This window comes from Amaranthus tricolor, chromosome 10 (assembly GCF_026212465.1).
Source record: "Amaranthus tricolor cultivar Red isolate AtriRed21 chromosome 10, ASM2621246v1, whole genome shotgun sequence".
Lineage (NCBI taxonomy): Eukaryota > Viridiplantae > Streptophyta > Magnoliopsida > Caryophyllales > Amaranthaceae > Amaranthus > Amaranthus tricolor.
In genome coordinates, this window is record NC_080056.1 from 2,835,563 (window position 1) to 2,854,126 (window position 18,564).

At 32.9% G+C, this 18,564-nt stretch overlaps 2 protein-coding genes across 4 annotated transcripts; both read right to left on the reverse strand.

Annotated features, from left to right (window-relative positions):
• Window positions 1–648: 648 nt before the first annotated feature.
• Window positions 649–5,749, reverse strand: LOC130825958 (probable protein phosphatase 2C 43). The gene is made up of 4 exons (XM_057691414.1): window positions 5,060–5,749; window positions 2,391–2,755; window positions 1,228–1,464; window positions 649–1,144 (listed from the first exon to the last, which is right to left on the reverse strand). Exons 1-4 carry the CDS (start codon window positions 5,421–5,423, stop codon window positions 890–892), a joined length of 1,221 nt encoding a protein of 406 aa, XP_057547397.1. The 5' UTR covers window positions 5,424–5,749; the 3' UTR covers window positions 649–889.
• Window positions 5,750–8,619: 2,870 nt separating this feature from the next.
• Window positions 8,620–18,380, reverse strand: LOC130825955 (DNA polymerase delta small subunit). 3 transcript variants are annotated; one of them, XM_057691409.1, is made up of 15 exons: window positions 18,221–18,380; window positions 17,957–18,086; window positions 16,790–16,896; window positions 16,545–16,671; window positions 15,737–15,844; window positions 14,475–14,590; window positions 14,322–14,405; window positions 12,433–12,507; window positions 12,265–12,336; window positions 12,083–12,174; window positions 11,880–12,007; window positions 10,705–10,806; window positions 10,534–10,601; window positions 10,356–10,436; window positions 8,620–9,166 (listed from the first exon to the last, which is right to left on the reverse strand). In XM_057691409.1, the coding sequence occupies exons 1-14, from the start codon at window positions 18,275–18,277 to the stop codon at window positions 10,377–10,379; spliced, it is 1,326 nt and encodes a 441-aa protein (XP_057547392.1). In that variant the 5' UTR covers window positions 18,278–18,380; the 3' UTR covers window positions 8,620–9,166; window positions 10,356–10,376. The 3 variants fall into 3 exon arrangements, with proteins under 3 accessions (XP_057547392.1, XP_057547394.1, XP_057547393.1); XM_057691411.1 differs by having other exon boundaries at window positions 8,622–9,166; window positions 12,433–12,498; XM_057691410.1 differs by lacking the exon at window positions 8,620–9,166 and adding an exon at window positions 9,189–10,175.
• Between the last annotated feature and the right edge of the window lie 184 nt (window positions 18,381–18,564).

Consider the following 18,564-nt stretch of genomic DNA (forward strand, 5'->3'; position numbering starts at 1 on the left):
GATATATTAGGGTAGAATTGTAATCAATTTAGTATATTGTTATTTAGAATTTGATTGTAAATTTGTTATTTTGGATTTTAATATACTAAAAATAAATTTTTAATTAATTTTTTACTTTTTAAAAACCTACCTATAGTTTATAATCGTACCCATCCACCTATTTTGTCTTCTTTAAAAGCAATGTTATTAAATGTCATATGATCAATAGCATTGACATAATGGATATCATAAAGAGAGAAGACATGAAAAATATTTGCATTCATGAACAATCGAAAATATTAATGTCGAAAATGTTTGTATGTAAAATATAACCCCATATTTTATAGAACTAAATAGGTCACTAAATTAAACATAAAGTCTCACTATATACATGAGTCGCACTTTATATATGAGTTAAATAATCCAATTAATACAAATTATCAGCATATGGACTTCTTGTTTTGATCGAACTTTTTATTTTGAGCTCGTCTCAGTAAGAAACGGTCTCTCACAACTCACAAGAGTAGCTCCATACTTCATATTAGTGGACTTGGACGTCGAAGTTTTCTATTTCCTAGCAAGATGTTAAACTAGTAATCCAAAACCAAAGATCTTCACAAGGTAGAAGCTCAAACCTAGCTACCCATAAGCATATAAGTTAATCCAAAATTATTGAAAACATTAATTTCATTCAGTTAATCAAAATCGGTAAAAAAAATGCTCCATGAGCTTATGTTATAGTTTTGTACAAACTATCATCTGATTAAGCCTGAAAAAAATCCTACATATGTCATCAAGTTTGCTATCCAGAATATGCATATTACATATTATACAAGTTCCCTATAACCATGCGAAAACCAACATTTATAGCTAAAAAATGAATGCACGGTAATCAGCAGGTCCTTCTCCTTCAGGTTGTCTGCTGTAGGACGTTAAATTTCGATGGCCCACAAGTATCGACAAACCCTTGTACCGACACTTGAGGTATCTCGAAGCTGTGCTCTGCGTTCAGCAAGTCGTGATCTAAAAAGATGACGACCACAGTAATATCGTCATGGTATTTTCTTCGTTCCCCTTTTTTCACGTTCTTCAGATCTTCGTATTTTAAGTTCATTCTTCTTGCAACCTTCTTTAATGCCTTTTGGACAAGTCGTTTTGCGATGCCCTGAATGATTGTGTAAGAGTCGAACATATAAGGGCGACAAAATAAGAAGTGATTAGGGCTAGGAAGGCAGGATGTGTGCTTACCATTCGAGGGCTATTGTGAACAAGCTCAACAGCTTCTTCGTTGGTGAAGTGCTCCCAAAGGCCATCCGAGGCAAAAATTAGAAACTGATCGGTAGGTTTGAGAACTCGGGTGCATACTGATGGTTCAGCTGTTAGTACAGGGCGTCTAATGGGTTCGTTGAAGTGAAATCGTGGAAATGAGTGATCCATTGCAAGTTCCGGACTCTTTAAGTAGGCATCACCGATGGATCTAGAGACCTATATATTCATCAAGACGGCATATAAATTGACATAGTTTGCCAATGAAGAATGTAACAGGATAGTCTGTAAATAGAAACAGCACAGCAAGAGAATAACTGATACAAAACAAAAACATTAACCTATGAGATTGAATGATGCTCTTTGTCCTTAGAGAGCCTAATTTAAGGTAATTCGAGCACGAAACAGAGCTATGGAATATACAGATTTTAAGCAGAGCTCAAAACCTCTTGAATGATAGAGCACACAACATATCCTGGGGTTGTATCACTGCTGTCCTAGAGTCTGTCTCCCAAGTAGGGGTGCTCAATGGGCCGGGCCCCCATTTTGAGCCCTTATTCAGCCCGTTTTTAGAAAGGCTTTGTAATGGTCGGGTTTAAAACGGGCCGGGTTGATAATTAAAATGTAAGCGCGCTATAAAAACGGGCTCAATAAGGGTTAAAAACGGGCCTTTGTAAATAGCATAATTAATATATAATTTAAATATAATATATGACAATGTTTTCAATTTAATTATTATAAATTGATAAATGGGGATTAAAATAATTTTTAGTAAAAAAAAAATGAGTCGGGCCGGGCTGGGCTATGAAAGTCCAACCCACTTGAAGCCCATATTAAGATTAAAGGGTCATTATCCAACCCAACCCATATTTTCTTAAGCCCGACCTGGATTTTATCCGACCCATTGAGCACTCCCACTCCCAGGTTATGAGATTGGGCCAAAATTAGCTCTGGGCGTTCACATGAATCATTCTTGGTTTTATCAAAGAAAGGCATTAGAATGAAATTCAGATGGTAAAGATGATGATTTGAAGCTAAAATTCATATAAAGATTGTAAAGCCAAATTATAACAACATTTAAAGAAAGTGGCAGAGCCTTAATCCCAAAAGATTGGAGTCAGCTACGAAGAGGATTAAAAAGGAACCTGAATAATGCCTTTGATTCGCCAAACCCCTTGTCTCATTAACAAAATGGTAGAATCATCAGGATGTGTGGACCTAAGCTCTTCTCGGATCTCCTCCCTACAAGCATTATGCTCTTTGGTTAACTGCTCCGCGACTATCTTATTTGATCGACTTAACGAACCTATTACTGCTCGAGAATCACCCAAATTAGCAACATATAGTGTCCCTCTCCAAATAAGACCAACTAGACAGCAAGATCCAATTGCAGCAATCTTGGGCTTTATTTTGAATGTCCTTGAGACAAGCGTAAGAAACCCATCCTCGGTTGCAGAAAGAGCATTCCTGATGACATCTTCCGACATTGTTCTTCTGTCTTGTGCAAGCTCTGCATAAAATTTACAAGATACAAGTGGGATTAATTTACTTACGACAGCAGAGTGATCATTCAAGACATTCCATGCCACTGGGGAAAGTTAGCATAGTTGGGTATCAAAGAGACTCTAGTTAGCAGTCATATTCACAGATGAATATGACACCCCGACACTTAGTACATACTACGTAGTTACATACATCAGACACTTGAACATTGATGAATAGATGAGTCTGGCAGTTGATATTATACCGATTGTTAGATTATATAACATATCATAGGATTTCAACCATCAGTTTAAGCTTTTGGTTGAGTTGGTTCCTTGACACTGATGTACATCAATACTTGAATCCTCGTAACATAGGTTAAAGAGACTAGTTAGTAATCATATTCAGAAATCATATGGTTTCCTAGTAAATCCTTTCTTCTACACCAAACTCAGGCTCCTATGCATGGTTCTTCAACTTACCCCATGCTAGAATACCCCAACACTTGGTACATAGGTATCGACACGCCACACTTAAACATCGATTGAAAAAAAATAAAAATAAAAAATTGACATTAATAATCCAACCTTTCGCTCATTCACTGTGAATAATCTTAACTTTGGATTATTTTTAATAAACCAACCTTTACCCTTAGTTTGCTATCAGCATTATATACTAATAGGATATGTTGATAGTAAACTGAGGACAAAGATTGCATTATTATAAAATAAAAGGTTATGCTGAAAGCGACCTAAGGGCAAAGATTGAATTATTAAAAAATAATCTCAAGGTAAGATCATTCACAGCAGATAGGTAAAAGGTTGGATTATTAATATTAATTTTTCCTTAAAAAATAATCTTTTCATAAAAAAAACGACTCTTGCACTTGATAATGCCAATGTTTGACATTTGACATCAATACAATAATCATCTTTAACATATATTAAACCTTACGCACTATAAAATAAAAAAGGAATGATGATAAGAGGTTTTTGCCGCAATTCTTGTCGCCAAACCTATTAAGCGTCATATGTCAACTAAAATACTGTTAGTCCCTTAACATCAAAACCAAAAACAGAATACTAATGCAACCTACTGAAATTAAAATTTTAAAACAAATAAATTGATTTCTAATGTAATAAGAAAAAGGAAGGGTCAATATCTTCCTATACTGGTCATATGTCAACTTCACCGTCCAAACAGTATGACTCTATGGAAGAAGACAAAGATAATATGATGTATAAAACAAGTTAAGTTTCTTTACTAAAATCAGCCTTAACCAACATGATTAAACTATATACAATGTTGATAATAAACCAATTCCTGCATCTAGAAGAAACCCTAAATAGAAGTATTATAATTTATAAAATCAATAAAGCAAACACAATTTCAACAGATGTTAAACTATCAATTCAGAAACATAACCTATATCACCAATATCAACTTCAACTTTTCCCTAATACTCCAATAAACACCCAAGAAGACCCCAATATGTCTTATACTTGTAAACTCTATCATGACCCCTCATACAAGAGCTCTTTAGACTAAAAGTCTAGATATAACACAAGTAATGATTGATTTTTAATATGAGATTCAAACCCGTAATCTAAGCTTACGATAACAAACTCAACCAAAAGCTAAAGTGATGATTGATGCCAAAATTGGAGTATTATATACTAGTATATCACAAGAATTAAAAAATTGATTTTATAGCAAAAGGGCAAAAAAAAGAGATCTATTCCCCAAAAGTCTCAAATGCCAAAGTAATGCCCCAGAAATTATATTTCTCACTGTCCATATAATTATAGGATTTAGATCACATTACTTGATATTTACCCGATCTTGTAATCAAATCCGACTTCAAAATTACCGTAAAATTATGTAAAAATCAATATGGACACAAAATCTAATTTTAAATCAACCCGAAACACAGGACTCGAAATACATCCGATAACCCGAATAAACACCTCTAGATCAAATAGATACGCTTGGAATGCCAAAAGTTTAATATGCAACATATAGACCAATACAACAATACCAAAGTCTAAACCCAAAAGATTATAATAGGTTACATGAACAAATAGATCGTTTTCAATGATCGGTAACGTTAATTCTTATTCTCAGTTCATTACATCAACAATATGCATCATAAACAATCACTAAAAACGCAAATATTGGTTCGAGAGTTTTCTTTTTCATCCTTGTAACACGAATATAATTCTCACTTTCCCTCTCCTCCGAATCAAAAAATGATGCAAATCATCAATACTCAGAAACAAATTAACACAAATAATTACATAAAACAAAGGGAAAAATGAAGAAAAAAACTGACTGATAAGATGAAGAAAAAGATGATCAGAGATAAAACGAGCAGCTTCAGGACCACCATGACCATCATAAACACCAACAAAAGTAGCATTACGTCCGATTTCAACTTGACTCTGATCTTCAATAACATCATTAGCTTGATAAACAGCAAAAGAGAATTCTCCGAGAAAATGCTTCTCCAAATCTCTAGACCAAAGTAAAGGATGATCACTAGAAAAACTTGTTCTAGCACCCGAATTACTACCAGAATTTTCATCATTTCTATCATGGTGTGTAGAATCATCATCATTAGTGTCCTTATTCATTCGCGCATATCGTCGAACAGGTCTCCAACAAGCAGATGCATTTTTTTTTACCCCAGAAAACATCCCTCATTTCCTTTTAAAATTACTTCAGAAATTTGGGTTTTTTTTCTTGTTCTTAACTTAAAGAAAAACAGAGGGGTTTATGAAGAAAAGTAGAGATTTTTTGGGTAGAAATAAAATAAATTGGTTGACTGATTTAGGTTTAAAAATGAGAAAAATGAAGTCAATTGTTGTAAGAATAGAAAGATTAATTTAGGAAAATATATTTTGTCACGGAAATTATTGGATATGCTGAGGTGGTTTTGAGTCAAATTTGTGCAATGCTTGTGATGAGTAATTGTAAATGACAACTGTTATGTACTCTATATAATTGGAACACATTCCAAGTAATTTGGGAGTCCTCTCCCTCTAAAAACAAAAATAAGTATTTTTTTTTATACTTAAAAAATAAGTTAAATGTGATTATGAAATTTATATAAAAATAAGAGTTATAGTTAAAAATAAAAATAAAACAAAATTAATAGAATGGACTAAAAAAGAAAGTGAAGGTAAATTTAATGAGTCAAACAGAGTAACTATATAGAACACATTTTCTGTTTTCAATAATAAAAATTAAAAAAATATATCTATGGAATTTTGTCACCTTCAAAGAGGTTATTGTTGGAAATGATAAACATAAAATTAAAAATTAAAAATTTCTTCATATTTTGATTGAATATCTCATTTATATTTTGACATAATCTACCAATCACTCTTAGTTTTACCACTCTTTTACATTGAGTGTGTTTGGCAAACGGTTGATAGCTAATTATAGTGGTTGATTTTATTAACTGGTTTGACCAGCTGATTTTAAACTCGTTGTTATGAATAGTTTATTCAAAAACAGCTTATTCATATCAATAAGTTGTTTCAACTTGCTAATTCACCAAACACTGGCATTAGTTGGTTTGACCATCTGACTCTATATTTACATCAAAATAAGCTAAAATTGCTCAATAAGCTAATTTGTCAAACACCTCAATTGTATCTTATTTTTTATTTTGTTGCTAATGTATAAGAAAAATATAAAAGCATTTTAATTTTTGTTTAATTTCAAAAATTATTTTTTCATATAAAAAGTAAAAGTCTAATACAATTCAAAAATGACTAAGGGCTTGTTATTAATTATAAAATAAAACGCCAAGCATCAAACTCTTGGGTCAATATTAATTCTTTTTAAATGTTGATGTTAATAAAATCATATTAATTAACTTTAACGTTGATTATTAACTTTTTGTAAGTAAATAGTAGACTATGAGAAGGAAAAGATTAGTAAAGTGACATTGAAAATTGAACTCCAATAATATTTTTAGTGGGACGGAGTACAAATACAAATATTTTTAAATCTTATTTATTATATATATATATATATGTTTTTTTTTTTTTGTTTTGAAACATATATTAATAATTAAGACTTTTTAATTTGGAGGGTGTTATGCAAGTGAATAATTAGGTGGGTATTGGGTAAGAGATAGTGGGGAAAGCAAAGAAGGAAGAGTTAATAAGGGTTGTTGAGATCATGAAAGAAAGCATAGAGGGTAGGCCTATGTTATTTTCAATACTCTTACTGTCTTAGTAAAGACACCATTACCAACACAGGTCACCTGTGAACTGTCAACTACAACCGCTAAAGCAATTTTGAACTTGTGCTCTCTTCCATTCTGTCAACCATATTTTTATTTCTTTATTTTTGGCGATTCTAGAAACGTGTAAGATCAATTATTTTGACTTACTATATTACTTTTTTATTAGAGTTTTACTACGTAAATAACCGTGATTTATATTAGTTCTAAATTACTAGTACGTGGCACTATGTTATAGGTCTATTATTTTTATAATTTTTTTTATTTTGATTATTTTATTATTTTTATTTTTGTCTTTATATGGTTATTTATAAATTTTTTGTTTTACTAGTTATAGTTTTTCTAGAAAATCTCAGATAATAGAGATTTTAGAAAAGTTTAGCTATTAAAGAAAATACAGATAATATATAACAATAATTTCTCTATTCTTTTGAAATAGAATTCCTTTTTAAGGCATAATATTGATTTGTACATGGAAATCAAGACAAAATATAAGTGGAAAAGATGAATTGAAAGGATAGTTTGTAGATGAACTTAAAAAAAAAATAGAATCATGGTCAAAAAAATATTGAAATGTATGAGGAATAAACTTAATTAGAATTATATGTAATTTTGGATAATGAGAATAAATTTAGTATTATCAATAGAATTATATTATCTTTTAAAATTATAATGCAGTAAAATCATCAAAATAGACAAGTAATTTCAAGATTCTTCAAAAAATCAATTTGTATTTTAAAAGTTTACATATTTATATTTTATATTAATTAGATTATTTAGTTCATACATAAGATACGTCTGACAAAGAGACTGTGTCATCAATAATTTGTATTTAAAAAAATTGAACTTTGAGTTGACTAAAGCATGACATGGAAATGTAGTGAAACATGTAAAGTGATGAGGCTACACGAGAACAAAAAGTGTGAAATAAAATAGTCAAGCCTAAACTAATTATATCTAATTATATCTAATTACTTCTACTTATCACATGAAAAGCCCTAACTTTGAAACATGTACAAGATATGTACCTTTTATTTTCTTTTTTGTAGGTGTGTACAAGATAATGTACTTGTGCTTGACCACTTCACATGATTTTCTGATTAAGATGCGAATATACTGCTTTTTCCCAATCCTATATTTTATATTCTTCTATTAACATTTCATTTATTTTTTTAACAAAAATATTATTTTGGATTCTAGAATATAACAAATTTTAAATCATACTTCTACTATCTTTTTAGTCCCTCGAATTAATCTACATAGATTTGATAGACAAATTTTATTTAGAAATATATAACACTTTTCAAAAGACATATTATACATACAACACTTCATTAACTCAACGTTATTACTTCTATATGACACTCGCATCCTAGATGAGATTGAATTTATATATACGCAATTTTAATCTTGTTAACTGTGATTGTTATATACGACTTGAATCACTTGCCGATTCATGAGTGAGCATAGAATCTAATTGACCGCTATTCATTGGCTATGTATGAAATTTAGTTTGATAGCCAAAAAGGGACAATTCATTAACGCAAAAAAGTTCTAATTTTAGAGAATAGAATGAAGGACAAGTCAAATCGGCATTCGACCTCATCTAAAAGAGAAACCAATAATGAGATTTGAAGATGGTCTACCAATCCTAGTGAATCCCCAAATTTTATCATCAACAATCATCAGATAACATTCATTAATGTTTTTTTAATTTTAATTAGTAATTTTACATCGGAAAAAGTGGATTCCATGACATGGTACCAAACACTCCAAATAAGTTATGTACTCTATCGGATTGTGTTTGGAAGACTTCAGTTGAAGATCTGTTAGGAAAGCAGCATCTTAGACTGCCTTGTCCATATTACCTAAAAACAAGGTACATTAAACAATGCTATTATGCTACAACATAAGATTACCTACTTACTAAACCATACCGATCATGAAGTGCATGATATAAAGCCTATAAAATCAATGCAAAATCCAACAAAGGACGTGCTGCATCGGATTCATTTGTCATCTAGTCTACAAGTTCTTCTTGTAACGAATCGGATGACTATACTTCAACGAAAGGAGCATACCGAAGAAGCATGTCGTGGTAGAAATTGGATACAAGAGGCTTCGGTTTTGTTTTTATATGCGCAACCTGACTAGATAAGGCTCTCATTACACCAGGTTTCGGAACTGCGTAAACATAGACAAAAGCCAAAAGCCAAGATGACGATAAAAAGGATAATGGAAAGGTTTAAGATGATACGAAGAACATCCAAAAGCAATTTATAAACAGAAGAAACAGATAATGCAAATGTTATTTTACGAGAACAAGAATCGCAAGAGTCTCACAGCAGGTTCTGGAGTTTACGAGAACATGAATAGTAAGCGTCTCACAACATTATTATATGCAATTTCATTCGTCCAGTCTTTGTTACCGAGTATCCAACACACTGATCTAAACAACATGGAATTGGGTGGAAACAGGTGATTAGAGTGAAACAACTTTGTCCATCAGAGGCCACTTCTAAACATCATTTAACAGGTTATGTGCTTATGGTGTACGGAATCTACACAAAGAACCTCCAAAAGCATTAGTTTACGGCTTGCACAAATGAAACGAACAGAGCTGAAGTTTGAAAATTTTCTTTTCTAACATGTCTAAGGCACTCCGCACTTGAAGCTCTAAAAACTATGTCGACGTTTCAAAAGACCAAGTATTGTAGCAATACCTCCGTTGCTTCCAATTGTCAAATATTATTACATTTCAAATCATGTTTTAGATAATGGCCAAAAACGTTGTTCAAAGTACAAAAACAGTTTAAGAGACAAAATTATAATCAAGCTGAGAAGTTTACAAGATTAGAAACAAAATCACACACACAGTTTGAAAGAGAAAACTTGATCACTTGAGTTCTATTAAGGCCTCTTCATTTCAAAGAAAAACATGTTGAAACAAGTTTTGCGTGGTTTACAATTACAGGATTCCCAATACTGTAGAATGCTTTGGGGCTGCCAGAGCAGCATATAAAAAAGCACAACAATGCAGATTGACTGTAAAAATTACCACCTAATCTGTCATTTTCAAGCACATGACTTCTCTGAGGTACGTAATACGTACTACTAATACCAGATAGAGTGTTCAAGTTGTCAACCTTGAGAGAAAACCACAACATAAAAAGGATAATGCACCATATTACACCTGGGAGTTCAGCACTGATGATTAGATCTCACCAAGTGACAAGGGCTAAGCCCTGGCACATCAAATAATAGGCTAGGGTGCAGTAATCTATATCTATAGCATATGAAAACACATGCTAAGGTCATTTACTCATAAGTCATACCGTGTACAAAACAAGATTTGTAAACAATTAGGGCATACCTGAAACCTATAGCTTCAATATTACAAGCTGAATTGAGTTCCAAAACTCAGAGCATGGCATTCCAGATTTCTCAAATTAAGCTGCCAAGAACAATAAAGGCACAAGCTTAAAACACCTGCATAGGGGATCCAAGTATCCTTAAGTAGCAATGTATAGTGAACATGTAAAAAAGCTCACCCCAACAGCAACTCCTGTCTCACAAAATTTAGGAATGGTGATAAGTCGTGCTATTTGCCCTTCGGGTCCTGCATGCAAAAGTATGCATAACATACCTTGTATAAGAGTGCCAAATCACGAATCGAAGGCTTCAAGTAACTAATGGAAAATGAAGCACAATTCAAGGAATACCTTTTACTAATCGGCTTTCATACTTATCCTGATTGCCAACAAAGTAAACATGCGGAGAACTCTCAATTACAAAAGGATCTCTGTCTGTAAATGGATAACATCCTGGAAATTTTTGAAAAAAATATTTAAAATGAAACAAAGTTGATCAAGATTCTTGCAAGGGTCATCTTTTGAATTTGTAGCATCTTTTAATTCAAAATTTAACTCTCCCACAAACACAATCCTTGAAGGTAAGGAGAAAAGGGAATCCAAATCCACAAGGAAAATCTAGCAGACTGGGAAAAAGATTTTTAGCTAAATGTGGCAACAACCACCACTATATCACAATACCCCAGTCCCCATCTAAAGAAGTTGGCAGCAATGCAAACCAAACATAGTGCAAAACAAGGCCGCATCACCTTTGTATTGGCTGCGTTGTAAAGGTTTTCAGAAAAAATAACCAATATTTGCCGCGTTGTAAAGGTGTAAAAAACGCGTTTTGGTCCGTTTCAAGGAAAATTGCATGTATTCAGCCCGATAGATGTTATGATGACCACGTCATCGTGTTGTTACCGCATTTTGCACTATGGAACCAAACATATAAAAGTTCTGATCATTAAACTCCCATTTATTTCTCTTCCAAGTTCAACTAGTAAAAAAACCAGTGCTGTCGAATTACTCTGATCTCACAAATACTGCTAGTCCACAGCCCAATGCACCCTCCTCAAATAAGTAAACAAAAGTACCCTTTTTCCATCATTAACTTCAGGTTGAAGATAACTTCAGAAAAGAGGGTAACAATTTAAGAAAGTCTAGGCAACCACACTAGTTAATTCTCACTTCATATAATAAAGAAGCAGTCCTTAGTGATAAAAATTGTTATGCTATTACTTTAAATTATTTCAATAAACTAGCACACTTCTACCACAAGAAAAAAGATTTGCAAGCATATATTCTCACAACTATTCTTTCACTCATTCCATAACTGTTTCCGTGATATCGACAAAATAGTCCTTCAAACAAACTTCTAAGGTGTATGCCAAAACTAAAATGGAGATCACTAATTACCGACACACATTGCCAATTTTCATCATATTAGTTGGACCTCCTAAAGACTTGTTGCAAAGAGTTGAACAGTTCTCTCCCCACACCAAAGACAACTATAAAATACATTAAAAACAAATGACTACTTTTACCTAGAGTGTTTGGTGTGGTTGGCGCAAGATGCCTCCATCTCAGCGTCCTTTCCATAAACTCAAGTTTATCTTTAGCTTCTGAATACTTTTCCAGATCATCAATATTCTGTCCTGATGTCCCCAGAAATCTAAAAGATGCAGCACATTGGTAAGTAGGCAATCCAGTTTAGAAACAACGGAAGGAAGACACGGCCAAACATTACCTGATTCTGTCAAGCTCGAAGGAATGAGGATTAGTACAAGACCTGAAAGTGTTATAAACTGAAGATCCAGGAAAGAGGCATCTATTTAGAGGCTGGAGATATAAAAAGCAACATGAAGAACAATCAGAGGCTTCCAGCGACAGTAGTAGAACAAACTTAAAACTCATATTCAAAAGAAAAACCTGCTGCGGTAGAGAAAAATTGGCAGGGTCACTTGGTCCAGGCAAGATATCCAAAGATACACCAGCAGCAATCTGATATAAAATTTTAAGGACATTGACATCATCAATATTGACCGACAAAAAGGGAAAGGAAACAAAATAAACTTGACAATGAGCAAAGGGAAGAACCTGAGTCAGGAAGATATCCAGTTCTTTAAATGGCTCAGACAACTTAGACAGATCCTTCAATCCATTCTGCAGACACTAATTATTTCTTTTCAACAATAAACCTTTAAGGAACCTTTCCACCCCCTCATACAAAAAAGTAATAAACAGATATTCAATAATCAAGAACTGTCTTGTCACACACTATAAATAACATAGTACTACAACCAGAAATAAGTGACAAAACTGAATGAGTCAAATTCTAGTCATAATATAAAAAAATCTTCACTTTTGATTAGATTATGACCTGAAGCAGTAGCAAGAAAATGATGCTCTTGATAATGCCCATGATCAAATATATTGTTTGTAACACTATAATGTGTGCAAACAAAGGTACAAGTATTAAAAAAAGCAAGTTAGTAGGCAATTATGAAATTAAAAATTGGAGCTGGGACTGAGTTGAGTTGAGTCGAGTCAAGTCAAGGCCAAGGATGCTCATGTGAGTTGGCACTTGTTAACATCGAGAAATGGGTATAAACAAGAAAAATCTAGCGACTGATATTATGAGCACTACCACCCACCATAAGTTTCATATTGTCCTGTACTCCTGTGAGATCTTCTCTATCCCTGTGATCATTATAACATAATTCACTAGCTAATTCATTTTTTAAATTTGCAATTCACTCAAAATGGTTGTAAATTACCCCAAAACCAACCAAAATTCGCTTTTAGTATTGTGATTCGCGTGGAGATTAGCGAATCATATGATTGTTCCACAGTTGGAAATGTGAATACAAATTGACTTTGCACTAACATCCGACATAACTTACACAATGACCGGTAGGATATTCGATAACACCATATGAAGGTTTAAATGTGAATGAGTTGACCAGGCATTACCACCAGGTGTTAAATTCACACTGCCCAGTGGAACTTTCCTAGAGCCCAGTGGAGAGGTTATGCATGTTTTGTACATCTATATTCTATTGTATAGATTACAGTAGAAAGTTAATGGGTAGTTACGTTTTTGTTCAGACAAAAATGTGTTTTAAAAATAGCAGTTCTTTTTCTTTCTTCAAGCTCTACAAACATTTTTTTCTTTTGTATCTTTGAATTATCCAAGTAGGATAACAATCTAATTAGTCACTCAGTTTTATTTCTACTCGTTCACCGTTCCTCGGTAATACTTTGCCTTATCTCTATTTCATAATTAATTAATTATTTCATCTAACATTGTTAAATCATTGTTACCATTGAGTTTATTGTTATAATAAAATAGGGTTCAGTATTGAGAGTCCCCTACTAAAATTTGGGATGTTCTTGGTCAGATAATAAAGCTGGACTAAATTGTGAAATTAATTTGTTATTGCTCACTTTACACTCAATAGCTTATGTAATTCATGTAATTCTTATTGTTCAAAATTGACTAAACCAATGAGAAAATTGTCGTTAAAGAAATTTACTAAAGTGGATTATAACGAGGACGCCAACAAAGTAGGTCATTAAGATAATAAAGTGTAATATTATATTTGAAAAAACATAACAGCCTTACTCCTATTGTTTGCATATAGAGCCTAATTTGTAATTTTCCATAAGTGCCTAATATACTTCTGATGCTTTAATATGAATTATTTTCCCGTATTTTAGTAATAAAAGCTTAGTTTTTGCTATCAATAGTTGATTAGTATTTAAAACTTTATCATTTGCGTTAGACTAGACATAAATTGAATTAATTAGTAATTAGTACCTTCCATCAATGTGGAAATCGACCCCAGATACTAAAGGTATATAAAACTCTCAACATAAACATAAAAGCAACAAGCCTCAAAAGTGAAAAGAGTATGATATGAAAAAGGATGATTCAGAAAATTCAATGCTCAAAAAGAATTAGGAAACACGCAATAATAGTTTACCTGTCCGTCAAATAGTCCTCTGGAAAATTCTAAGGAATTTCCAGCAATTACTACATGGACTATCTCCGCTGCAATTCTTTGTTCCTGAAGTTTTCGAAGTATTATTAACGTGTAGTGGACATTGATGCATAAGAAAGTACAGAAGTGTAAGACCTTTTCATCCCCTAAATGGCCAGTTATGTGGTCTACAAGCAGCTGTAACTGGAGAGGGTTTGAGGTGCTGTTGCCCACACTTAGTCCAGATATAAAGACAACATACTTGTCATCATCTGTAAAAAGATAAAACGGAAGAATTTCAAACATAAAAAGATTGAACGTAAAGACCAAATGTTTAGCAGATGCCGACACATTTCTCATTAGTCACAAAAGGTCAGCAGTATTCAGTAAAGTGTTACAGTAAAAAGGACGCAAAGCACAGATGTCAAAACTAAAAACACTGGACCCCATATATCTGTCTTAGATACCAAACAAAATTCCTGGGGGAATAGGATATGCAAAAGTTCATAAATGATTTCGAATGAGAACAGACTCATGGTGGGGTGTTGTATGATGAGAATCCGATACAAAAAGCTTCGAAAAACTAGCAAAACTGACAATCACAGTACAGGTAGTTTGACCAATTTTCTAGACATGGCACAACTTGTCTCAAAAAGAAAATTTTTGAAGTACATAGTAATAGTCTAGTCCAGCTGTATGTCGGCAGACAAAGGATTTAAGGAGCATCACATGTAGAGGTCAGAGGATCAAATATACAAGATGTTCAAGAGTTTTCTCGTGTAGGTTGTTGCAAAGAGTTTTTTTGCTAAGTGTAGGTTGTTATAGAGTCTCGGTAAATTGCATGGACAAAGGAAAAGAATAAATATCACAGAAATGAACAATGTAAGTAAATGAGATTATTGTGCGTAACAAAAACAGAATCTACTAAAATGAATGCCTTCAAGTCATTATTACATCTGTAAAATGAATTTATTTTAAATACGAAAACAAAAATAATTCAATGGCTTCAATTCTATGTTTGTGACAAACTAAACAGAACTAATTCACGTTCCAGAATTGAATTCATCAGTCTAGAATGAAATCCGAATTCCCAAACGTTACCAAAGATCTAAACATATTTCCATTAAAGATGACTTACAAATAATGTTCCAAGTATCAAAAGAAAATCGTAGTAGACAGCACCACAGAGCTAAGACATCAGCAAATTTGTTAAGGACTTACTGCTTCAATTTTATGCAAATTTTAACTCATTTTGGTAAAAACAAAATAATTTTATCTATCCACTTAGATGTTAAGATAAACAATTCCTTAAAAATGCAAACTCTCAACGTAAGAGGGAAATTTTCTCAAGAAAACTTATGAGCACTTGAACATTGTACTTTCTCGTTAAACAGAAAGCATGGCAAAGAGTAAATTACCAAGCTTTAGAGGCTTCTCTATCTGGGGTGGTAGGCCAGCTTCTAGGATCTCTTGAACAAGAAATGACCCAGCTGTGCTTTCTTTTCCAAGGAATGCAGCTACAACCCCTGTCAAATTTTACATATTAATAGAAAAATTGCAACATTGTCACCAATAGCACTTCAAGCTATATTATTCAATAAACTAAACTGTAGAGCTCACAAAACATGTAATCCAACAAAAAAATATCATAGAGCATAAAGTAGAAATATTTGGTGAAAAATAAGTATTAATTCCATCATTATTAGTGTAATTAGCATCAATATCATAATATTTGATGAAAAGTAAGTATTAATACATCGTTATTTGTGTAATATGCATCGAAATCATAAGAGAATTCTATTTTAGAAAACGAATTTAATGCTTATTTACAGCGGGTTGCATAAATCATTTCCCTCATAGATCATTGTGTTGTAATCACATATAGGAATCTTGACAATCTAACCATTCATAATGCAACGCAAAACAGTTAACTTTGATGCATCTAGTGATACACGTCAACAGCCAAAAATTATAGAGATCATAAGTAGAAAGCATGCATGAAATGTAAATTCTTGTTTCATTTAAAAAAAACTTTCATATCACTCCTTACACAAAAAATTGCATATCTAGAATCAAATTATCACTATAACATGAAAAGAAGAAAAAATTAAGGCAGACCAACCAGATTAAAATTAAATTCTTGACCATTCTTTTCACTACTAACTAATATTTTATTTTTCCAACTTGATAAATTTTATTGACACAAACAAATAAGCTTAAAAAAACCTGTCACATAAACAGAAGGTACAAGTGCAGCTCCCTCGAGTTTAACTCTCCCGCTTTCATCCTCGAGAACCAGATAGTCATCAGCATGCATAAAGTTGTGAGGCTGAACAATAGGAACCACAGTCCTCTATTTGTTTCAAAAAGAGAATTCAGAGTAGGATAGGATAAGCAGGAATTAATTAAAACATCATAACAATAGAGAGGAAGGAAAAAATTAATAATCCATTGCGTAGTAATCCACTTACAACTTTAGCATACTCATCAAGAATACCGGGTTTGAGTTTCATATGCTTGTAGAGCGTTCCAACAAGAACACATTCCTTGCCCTCTTCAAGTCCCAAAATAGTGACCACTGCAAAAAATGAACATGAAAGCTATAAGAGGTTCTCCCACTCATGCGCTTGTTATTTTGAATCAAATAAACTAACCAGGAAAAAAAATGATACAGAAAGAAGCTTGGTATCTCATACCCTCGGCAAAAAAACAAGTAGAAAATACTTAACTATTGGTCAGCATTCAGCACTAGTAGGATTGACAACCATGCCCCAACAGTTTGATGACAATTAAATCACAATTTTTCCTAAGAAGACCCTGTAATACACATCTAAGTAATGAAACTTAAGGGTCTTGAAGGATGAGCCTTTTTCCCAGGAGCTCAAAACACAACATAATGACGCAATCATTAGTCTCCCATTACAATTTACATTGTAAATCAATACCTATGATCTTGAGCGTACACAATCCAGCTTGCAGACGATGAACTACAAATATCTCTACGAAATTGAGTTAATTTTACCATCAGCATGAGACTAAACTCAAAATAATGTTACTTACTCAAATTGTAAAACCCCAACAGCGCTATTAGTGGGCGAATTTTGGCCATGACCTACCCTCCAAAATGGAAAATGTATTATATAAGGTATTTTGCACACGTCATTAACTCTATGTTTAAGTTGCAATACTCATTGACTCCTTGTTAATATGACAAAATTGTTCAAATACCTTATTTTCTCACCTAAAAATCTTTTATAGTACTCCTATCAATAAAGAAAATTTCGGCTCCTCTCATCTATAGTAGTGGCTTTGCCTCCATCTAAACCCTACTTAATTTGAATAATCATCACATATCCAACAACCAAATTAACAATCACAGGTTAATCAACAAGCCTCCACCGCTCCATAAAATTAATATGTCTTTCTAACTAAGACATCAAAAAAAGATCCCACGTCCTCCCCCCAAACCCAGAAAAAAGAGGAAAACAGTTCATCAAATTGAACCAAATATACAAAACAGAACATCAAATTAAAACCAAAAATTTTATTAAAAACCCAAATCCTAGATAGGTTGTAGGAAAATTACAAATTCTGCACTAAATTCACAACATATAAAAAGATAAAGGTGAGAAAGATACCAGGAATATGGGGTTTCCAATGAGGAATAAGAGAATGGAGGATAGTTCTCATCATATGAAGCCGAGCAAAGTAAATTTGACTGTACTGTTGTCCCCTATACACCTCATTCTGTACTATAAACACTTCGTCCTGCAATCAATAAAACACAACAAGAAGAATTGTTACCGCATTATATCAGACTGCAAGAAAAATTAATATTAAGAAATTATTAGGGTTTCAAAAAGCATATATGGAGAGAAAATGGATTAAGAGAGGGAATATACCAAGTTTTGGTAGTGGGAATGCTTTCGCTGTAAGGTGTTCTCGCCGTCGATTTCCATGGCGGGAAAAATGTACACTGTGTTTCCTCAAAGTTTAGAATTTAGTAGAGCAAAGTTCTTTAAATAGCCCTGGCTTCTGGTGCGTTCTAGAGTGCTCAACGGGTCGAATATGGTCAGATCGGGTCAGGCTTATTTTTTAACAAGTTAACTAATTGTATAAGTCAGCTGTCCATGAAAATATTTGATAAAATTATTCGATGTTGATTATTAGATAAATAGTGGGTTGAAAAACTAAAAGTTATTTAATATGGTTTTTGGGGCATCTTTTTCATTCGACTAAACGTAAC